We start from the raw sequence: 9,533 nt of genomic DNA on the forward strand, positions 1-9,533 counted from the left end.
CACAGCCTGAGTGATGCAGTCACACACAAGGCTGTTTCCTGCCCTGGAAAAAGAAAGGGAGATGGGATATGCTGCCCTCTGCTTTAGCCAGAGCAAATGTCCAGGAGCTACAAACTGGCATCCCCATCCTCTAAGGTGGCTGTAACACAACTGCTAGTGGAGAAGCACTGAAAGAAAATGGGGAGAAACATCAACCCAAACAAACAAAAACCTGATCCAGCAGCACCAGTGTTACCCTGTGCATTTGCATTTCTCTCCAACCTTTCACTAGGTGATTACATGCTGTTGCTATTTTGGTTTTTACCAGGCAACCCATGACTGGAGAAGGTGGTGTCAGTCCTCCTGATGCTGCAAAGCAGAGCTGGCTCTGGCTGTGATAAAGAAAGACACATTGGGCTTGACGAGAGAGCATCAGCTTGAGAGTCACAAGACCATAAATTAGATTATTGTTCTTGTTGTGATTAAACCTGCTAATTCCTTGCAATTCACAGTCTTAGATGCAGATAATTCCCTACAGATACTTCCCCTCTTTTAAAAATCAGTCAACTGAGCAACTGTTCAAGGACACAGTGAGCAGAGCGGAGGTAAATTCAGCAGTCAGCACAGCAGATTCCTGAAAAAGGCACCTAAAAGGCATTTGCTTGATGTGCTGAGGAGGTGAGCGTGGATCTCCTCATCCTGGCCGGTGCCCCTTGTGCAGGGCTGGAGGGAGAGCCTGAAGTTTGGTCGTAGGCTCTCAGGACAGGAGGGGACTTGGCCCCTGGCTTGGCCTCTGCCAATCAGCCCTGTGTGCTGGCTCAGCAGTGAAGCTTTGGGTGACCAGGGGTGTTTTGCTGTGGCTTCCCCGTGTGCAGCCCCCTGCCACTCGATGGCACTGGAGGCTGGGCCTCCTCCCACCTCTCTGAGCCGGGCTGGAGTCAAACAGGCTGTCACCAACAGAGGAAAGGCATTGTCTGTGCCGTGCAGGGTTTGTTAGCACTGTGCAGTGTGCAGCGAGCTGTGGGCTCAGCTGGAGCTGGGAAGAGCACATACAGTATGTGGGTGTGTGTTGGCAGAGGCTGTGCTGTGCACATGGGAGAGAGAAGTTATCATCCCAGAGTCACAGAATACCCTAGGCTGGAAGGACCCACAGTTGTTGTCCTGTCCCTGCACAGGACACCCCAACAATTCACCATGTGCCTGAGAGCATTGGCCAAACACTCCTGGAGCTTTGTCAGGCTTGGGGCTGTGACCACTGCCCTGGGGAGCTGTTCAGTGCCCAAACACCTCTGGGGGAAGAGCCTTTCCCTGATATCTAGCCTAACCCTCCCCTGACACAGCTCCAGCCGTTTCCTCGGGTCCTGTCACTGGTCACACAGAGCAGAAATTGGTGCTGTCCCTGTGCTGCCTCTCATGAAGAAGCTGCAGACTGCTATGAGTAGTATCAGGTATTTCCGAAATTCTGAATGGTCTGATGATGTCTGAGAGGCTGCACCAAGCTCCCTGGCTAGACGGGGTGGGCAGTGTCCGTAGAGCTTCCCTAACTCCCTGGCTGTGTAGGACAGGGAGATGTTTCAGTGCACACCAGACACCAGATGACATCACCCTCCTGCTAACTGTAGTACAGCACAAATGTCTCTCACTGCTCAGTTTCCTAGCAAGAATTTCCTGTAGGCTTGATATGATTTTGCTGTCTTAATAGCTTTCTCCTTTCCCTCCTCAGGGTGACCCAGCTCAGCGAGGGCACTTGGAGGAAGCTGCTTTCCAACTGCAGCAGATTTTTCGGATTGATATTTCCATTGCCTTGAACATTCTGGGTAATGTGGACTTGGGTTTGCTTTGCCCTTAAACCACAGGTTTCTCATCTTGGAGGACCTCCACATTGTTGTAGGTCTTGTGTGAAGGCAGAGATGGCACATCCCCAAGCTGAAGCCTCCTTTCAGCAATTTTAACTGTACTTTGAGAGATTTACTGCCCTTTGTCCCATCCTGCCACCTGATTTATATCAGCATATTTCACCCTAGGCTTGGGTGAAGCCTGCACTGTTGGCCTGACATGTGTAGTTGGAAATTAAGCCATCTCTGTCTTTTTTTGCCACACAAGATGTCATATCCTTGTATCCTTTTTTATTGTCTGAGCTCACAGCCTTCCTGGCAAGCTGAAAAAGCAATTGCAGAATTGCAGCTCTAAGAAAAGCTGAAGGAAGATGCAATGAGCTAAGAACAGTCCCTGCCCTATATATACCACTAGTTGCGGCACTGGAAATGAGCTGCTTCTGTGCCAGCCATACGCTCTGTTAGCCTGTGATCTCTCTTTGCAATCAACCTAGGAAAATCCCTAAAATGCAGTGTTGCCGTTTTCCTTGTGGAAACTGTGCAGTGAGGCTTGGTGAGCCAGCTGGAAGTGGCCCAGAGCACTTGGCCTGAGCCAAGCAAGGCTCAGTGGCTGCGGGCAAGGTTGCTGCGTTTGAGGTTGAGTTCTGCCCCTCTGCTTTTCCCCTGTTGTGATGTTGTATTCTCCTCAGGGATTGAAAGCATGAGAGCAGGACACTGCAGGGTAGGCTATACCTGCTTCAAACTGGCAGCAGATCGAGGCTACAGCAAGGCCCAGTTCAACGTGGGACTGTGCTATGAGCATGGCAGAGGCACGGAAAAGGACTTGGAGAAGGTATTCATGGCTTGTAGGGCTGTTCATGTGCCACTGCAGGGCTGGGTATGTGCCACACAGACCAGGAGAGGGGTCTTTGTTGGGTTCTCAGGAGCTTTTGTCCTGCATGGGTGTGAAAGTCATGGAGTCTCCTGAGCTGGAAAGGACCCACAAGGATCATCTACTCCAAACCCTGCCCTGCACAGGACACCCCAACAATCCACCATGTGCCTGAGAGTGTTATCCAGACACTTCTTGAGCTCTGTCAGGCTTGGGGCCATGATCCCTGCCCTGGGGAGCTGTTCCAGTGCTCAGGTTCTGAAGACTCATTAGAAACTGCTGGAACCAATATAAATTGTAGGTTTGCAGAACTGACTTCAGTGTCATTGATCCCCTCGGAGATGTGCTCTGAAATCCCCTTTCTCATAGCTTCTGAAGGCTTCTCTAGGTGCACAGGCTGTGCCACCAGCCCCCAGGAGGGTACCAAGGAGAAACCTGTCATGTTCCTGTATTTAAGACACCACTGCACATCCAAGGGCTTCTTAAATCTCCAGTTCGAGTCCTGTAACTACAGCCTGCCACCTAGTGCGAGCTGGGGGCAGCCAGCAGCTGCTGGAGCTGGGAAGAGCTGCAGAAGCAGCTTGTTTTGAGGAATTGTTGCCCCAGGGCCACCCTCTTCAGACCAGGCAGGGTGGTTTGGGGGCTCTGGGGCAGTCACAGTCCACTGTCTCGCTTAGCCAAGCCGATGTTCTTTAACAGGGAGTTGTGGAAGGGCTTCTGGAGGGCACATGTGCAGCTGATGATGGATCTAGACAAAGAGGTTAAGCTTGGCCTGGCCAGAGGAGAGTCGTGTCATGTTCCCTGGAACATGATTCCCTGGTACAGGGGTTGTACTACCTGATTCACACAATTGAGTTTCTCTTTTTCCAGGCAGCCTTTTATTACCAGCACGCAGCCAGCAGCTGCCACCCCATGGCACAGTACCGCTACGGGAGGTACCTCCTGCAGCACAGCTCTGGGAAGGACTGGGACAGCCATCAGAGGGCTCTGACACTCCTGGAGCAAGCAGCAATGGCTGGGATCACAGAGGTCAGTGTCCTCAGTGTGGGAGGTCAGAGAGGGCCAACAGAGAACCCTGACTGAAGGATTTGCACTATGAGACATCCTAGAAATCAGAATCTGGGGCACCTCAAGCAAAGCTCTTCCAACATATTTGTCGCTGCCCATGGCAGGGGGCTAGAACTTGATGATCTTTAAGGTCCTTCTAACCCAAACCAGTCTGTGATTCCCTGATTGTTTATCTATATTCCTGACAGTGTATGGGGACAGCCCTGCCTGCACATGAGAGGCAGCTCAGTACCCACTGGGTCAGCATGTTGGTTGGCTGTTCTTCATGTGTCTCAGACCGTTGGCTTAGGAGAACTGACCCACAGTCGAAAATGTAGCTCAGTGTTTCATCTCTTCTCAATTCCAAGCATACAGGTGGCTCTGCTGGAGGAAATTCCATGAGCTTCTCAAATAACAGATCCTCGTTTTGTATCTGTGCTTTCACAAGATGACTCATCCCCATGGATGTGTGTACCCTACCCTCCTTTCCCACTCCTCAGGAGCTGCATTTTGGCATGTGCCATCTTGTGTTCTGAATGCCAGTGTACTGGCAGTGCCTGTGCCTCCTGTAGCACTGTTCCAGGGAGTGCATCTGCTGTGTCTTAGGGACAGCTCACGAGTAGGAGCCATTCCCTGGCTCTGCCTCCCACAGTGCAGTCTGAAAGGCTGTTCTGGGTGTGACAGTGTTGGTGCAGTGATGGTAACTGCACGTGTGGTGGGGTTCTGTAGAGGTAATTTTTGTGTTCACCATGTCAGGCTGATTTCTTCTAGGATGTTCCTCCTTCTCCCAACAGCCTCTGCCCCAGCAGGGTCTTTAGCACACTCCTTTTCCCACAGTAGCCCCATCACTTGAGCAACTTACAAATGAAAAGAGAGCTAGGGTGATTAAGGGTGAAAATCCTAGCTGATGTGTGCTGTGTGGTTTTGTTGCAGGCACAGGCTTACCTTGGAGTGTTCTACATGAGGGGGCTGCAACCCCAGGAAAAGAGAGGTCTGAGGTACCTGCTGCTGGCAGCAAACAGTGGTGTAAGTAATCCCTCTGCAAGTTCTGATTGTCCTCACTGGGGCCATTGCAGATTACAGAATTCAGGGAAATGAGAATGAGTGTCAGGATTTTCCTGCATAGTGTGAAAGGAGAGAGTGAAGCCTTGGTGCATCTTGGAGAGGAAACAGGCCCTGGGCATAGATCCTACAAAACATGAAGGCAGAGACAGCACTGCAGGGTTGGAAGAGTTCTAACAGCACCTTGTACTCATCTAGCAGAATTGTACAGATTGCCATTATGGAGCTTCTACACCCTCTGCAGTCAAAGTCTTTCACTACTTCATTGAGAGTTTAATGTGTCTGTCTCAAATCTCTTCTTCAAAATCAGCCCATTATTTCTTGCCTTTTATAGAGAGGATGAAAAGACTATTTCTGGATGTTTTTTTCTTCAGGAACCTTTAACATACTTAAATACTTGAATTTCTTTTCAGCCTTGCCCTGCTCTTGCAGTGTCTCTTCACAGGTCATGTTGTGTAGTTCCCCAACAATTTGTTGCTGGCACTTTCTCCAAGTCACCCAGACTTCTCTGTTTTGAAAGGCAGTGCCACAGTGTGGGCACAGAACTGCTCCTCAACCCTCAGCAGCACTCCGAGCAGCAGCAGTGTGAATCCCATGTCTTGCAGCCAGGTTTCTGCCTCCCACAGTCCTGTTTCCTTCCAGCACTGTGCATTGTGCCCTTGTTTTCAGCTCCATTGTAATAGTTTTTTGCTGAAGAACTTGTTCATTTTAACTTCAGCTCCCCCAGCTTTTGTGCATGGAAAATAATGAGTAGCTATTCCCTGCTCTGCTGGCTAATAGTGCTGATTGTGGTGCCCTTTAGTGTGTCCTCTCTGAGTCATTTCTTTAGCAGGCTGCAGAGTGCTGGTTTAGTTTGCCTTGCTGTGTAGTTAAGCTGTTCTACTTTGCTTGTCTGTCTTCTCTCTCTGTTTTTAACTCTCCTTTGACTATTTTAAGGTGTTTGGACTAAACCTGGGCTCAGGATGGAGGTTTGCCAGGGATCTCACGTAATGAGATCCTCTGCTTTGGTCTGTATTCCCTTCCAATAACTCCTGATATTAGTTGCCCTTTTGCCTGACACTGAGCAGTGATTAGATGGTTTCAGGGAACTATCCCAATGAGCTATCACAGATTCCCTTCTCTAAGCACTACTTTGCATTTGGCAATACTGTTTCTTCCATGAATGTGTTGCTCTCTCTTAGTCTTGTGAGATCTTCTCTAATTAATTCTGTATAGCAAGTTTGTCCACTCTGACTGACATCACATCACTTGCAAACTTTGCCACTTGCATTTTCACCTACTTTCCAGAATGCAGACACTGTCAGGTCCCTGGTGAGACTAGGCCTGACCAGCCACAGCAGGTCAGACATCATACATAGCATTTACTTCTACATCTGCTGAACATCTCCTTTAAGCTGCATCATTGGCTCCTCTTTTCCAGCCTGCTGGCAGGTGTGTATGCTACACAATGCAACACTGAATTATCTCGTTAAATAGATGATTGTCATTTGCTGAATGCCTGGAAGCCATTAACAACACCAAAGCTATCAGGTAATTGCAGGTCCCAGGGGTTCTCCCCAGCAGATCAGTGTTTGACATGCTTTGGTCACTGCCACAGTTCTCACACCTCAAGCATCATTCCCCATCTCTGTTCCCAAGGGATGCTGACTGTGGATGTACCAGAGCCTCAGTTTTGGGACCTGGCTTGTGCACAGGCTCCCTGAGAGGTACCTGGGAGAAGGACTCCATGGGCGTGTTCCTTTCCCATTACCCTGCAGTATGAACTTGTGTTTAGCTGGTTAAAAGAATCCTGGCTATGGGTGAGGCAAGGACAGCGCCATTCAGCACAACTCCAAAAAAAAAAGAAAACAGTCACAAAAAGCCATAGGTTCAGTGTTTCTCTGGCTGTTCTGTGTGCTGGAGCTGAGTAGGGAGCTCTGACAAGTGTCCTTCCAAGCACGACTGCAGAGCTGTGTTCTACTTTGGTTCCCACTTTTTAGCTTCCCCTATTTTATAGGTGCAGCCACAGAATATAAAACCCATGCTGAAGAGTCTTGTTGGAGCCTGACCTCCAGATTTCAGTGTGTTTGACAGACATTTATGCCATGCTAATTTGGGGAGCTCCTCTCCTTGCAGTCATGTCTTTGAGGTGCTCATGCTATGAGAGATGCCTTGTGCAGTGCTTCTGACTGAACCCTGGCTCCTGTCACTGCTCAAGTGCCAATCCTTCAACATGTTTATCTCAGCTCCAAAGGAGTTTATTGCTGTCAGAAACTGAGACTTGCAACATTTTGCAAAGCACCCACTCACTGAGTTCTTCATTTGCCTCTCCCAGCTACAGCCCAGACAGCAACACTTGCAATATGTTCTTTTCTCGTGGTTTTATTAAACTTGCTACTTACTTCTTCTTTGCTTATTTTTTTCTTCTTTTCTGTTTTTTTTTTTGTTTGCAAAGCCTTGATTAGATCGTGTTTCTGGCAGTCACACTCCTCAGGTGTGTGACCACTAGCCCATGCAGCCTTTTTCATGTCTTCAGGATTGCTTTCCTGCTATCAGAGCCACTTTTCCTGCTATTAGATCTCAAAAATAAAGTGCACAGCCAACACGTAAACATGCCACAGGTTTGAATTTGGCTTCACTGACCCATCTGCAGTGACATCCTTTAATTTCTAGTTCATTCTCAGCAGTTCCATATGCCTGAGCAGTTCAGGTGCTTTTCCTCCAGTGCTTATTTGACTTCATTTCTGCTGCTTGAAATTTCTTCTGGACTGTAATTAGATGGAGATTGCTGCACTGTTGCATTCAAGGCCTGATGCTGCCAAGGGGAATCTTCCAACCCTTGGCAGCAAGTACCTCTGTGGCATTTCTGTTTCTACAGGACTTTGGCATGAACCGCAGAAGGGCAGTCCCAAGGGTGTGCTCAGGGTTTGGGTGGGATCAGGATGTGAGAGCAGTCAGGGCTGCTCACCTCTGACCCCTGAGATAGTTGGGGTGCTCTGCAGAGCCTGCTGCTCCTTTGTTCCCCTGATACAGACCTGGGTGTTGAAGGAAATCAGTGAAATTAATTGGAAAGGGATGGGAAGGAGCAGAGTCAGAGATCGCTGGGAAGGAATTCTGCTTGGAGAAGGGACTAAATTCCTGAAAATACAGTGTGAGGAATAGAGGACAAAACTTGAAGAAGGTGTTAAAGACTCTCAGGTCTTTGTCACTTGTCCATGTGTGGGGCTGATTGCTCGTCTGTCTCCTGTGCCAGGATGCCCAGAGCAGGTACCACGTGGGGGTGTGCTATGAGCAGGGCCTTGGGGTGCAGAGGAACCTGCCAGAAGCACTGAGGCACTACAGGCAGTCAGCAGCTGCTGGGAACAGGCACGCACAGGAGAGGCTGCGGCTCTGGGAGCAGGAGCTGGAAGGTACTGGGGCAGGAGGGAGGATGGGGTGGAGTGACCCCCTAAAAGTGGGGCCTGTGTTGCCAGAGGAATGGTCATACAGGGCTGTGGCACTAAGGAGTTCTTTTGACTGAAGGGAAGGGACCACTTTTCAGTTCTTTCCACTTCTTATCAGCTATTTCCAGTCAGTTGAATTGTAGAACCATCAAGGTTGGAAGAGATGTCTAAGATCATCAAGTCCAACCATTAACCTGTCACTGCTGTAAACTCTAAACCATATCCTCCAGTGCCAGATCCACATACCTTAAACAGTTTCAAGGATGGTGACTCCACCACCTCACTGGGCAATATTTCAGTGTCTGAACACCCTAAGAGTGACAAAATGTTTCCTAACGTCTCCTCTGCCTCTGCCCTGTCTCAGCTCTAGGCCATTCCCTCTAGTCCTCTCCCTGCAGCCATGGCAGGAGAGACATCCCCCACCTCTCTCCAAGCCCTGTCAGGGAGTTGTGGAGAGCCATGAGGTCACCCTTGAACCTCTTTTCCAGGCTAACCAACCCCAACTCCCTCAGCCCTTCCTCATGTGCTCGAGCCCTTTCCTGCCCTCACTGCCCTTGGCTGGACTCGCTCCACTGCCTCAATGGCCTTTGGGCAGTGAGTGCCCAAAGCTGAGCACAGCACTGAGCTGGGACCTCCCCAGTGCCCAGTGCAGGGGGATGAGCACTGCCCTAGTCCTGCTGCCACGCTATTAAGTGGAGAAGCTGTTCCCATAGTCCGATGTGTCACAGAACCATTTCTGTTGGAAAGCCCTCTAAGATCATCAAGTCTAAGCTTCAACAGTATCATTAATATGTTGTTTTTCTGTACTTTCAGATGTGCAAACCAAACAGCCATTCCCATTGGGAATCAGAGCCTCTTCCTCTAGCCCCAGTTTCTGGTCTCTTGAGCCTGTGTCTGCAGGTCTCCACGGCACCCAGGTGTCTGCCCTGCCCCTGCCCCACTCCTGGAGCGCAGACAGACTGCACGTGGTGATGCTGAGCGGCGCAGGATGGAGCCGTACTGTGGGGCACAGGGCAGTGCCGCTGGGACAGCAGTACTGGGAGCCTCACCACTGCTGGTGTTAGAGCAGGCAGTAAGTGGAACCAGCAGGCAGAGGGGAAGGCAGCCCTTTGGCTGTGTGGGGCTGGAAACTAGCAGGTCGTGGAGAAAGAAGGCTATGTGTTGGTGGAACAGGAGCCATTTATAAATACCAGGGTGTTGAGAACCACCAGGATATCTGCCCCTCTGCCTTCCAATACAGGGCTGTGGTTTATGTACCTATGTTTCTGTATAGAGCTATGTATAGACTCCCCCCATGCCACAGAGCAGCTGTGGCTG

General features: G+C 49.9%; 1 protein-coding gene across 1 annotated transcript; it reads left to right on the top strand.

Moving 5' to 3' along the window:
- Window positions 1-1,702: 1,702 nt before the first annotated feature.
- On the top strand, window positions 1,703-9,280 carry KIAA0141 (KIAA0141 ortholog; the record flags this gene model as incomplete). The annotated part of the gene is made up of 6 exons (XM_009072643.1): window positions 1,703-1,796; window positions 2,504-2,646; window positions 3,556-3,714; window positions 4,666-4,758; window positions 8,027-8,183; window positions 9,117-9,280. Coding segments are annotated over 6 exons (810 nt in total), but the record flags the coding sequence as incomplete, so codon positions are not given.
- Between the last annotated feature and the right edge of the window lie 253 nt (window positions 9,281-9,533).

Source organism: Acanthisitta chloris, unplaced genomic scaffold (assembly GCF_000695815.1).
Source record: "Acanthisitta chloris isolate BGI_N310 unplaced genomic scaffold, ASM69581v1 scaffold14914, whole genome shotgun sequence".
NCBI lineage: Eukaryota > Metazoa > Chordata > Aves > Passeriformes > Acanthisittidae > Acanthisitta > Acanthisitta chloris.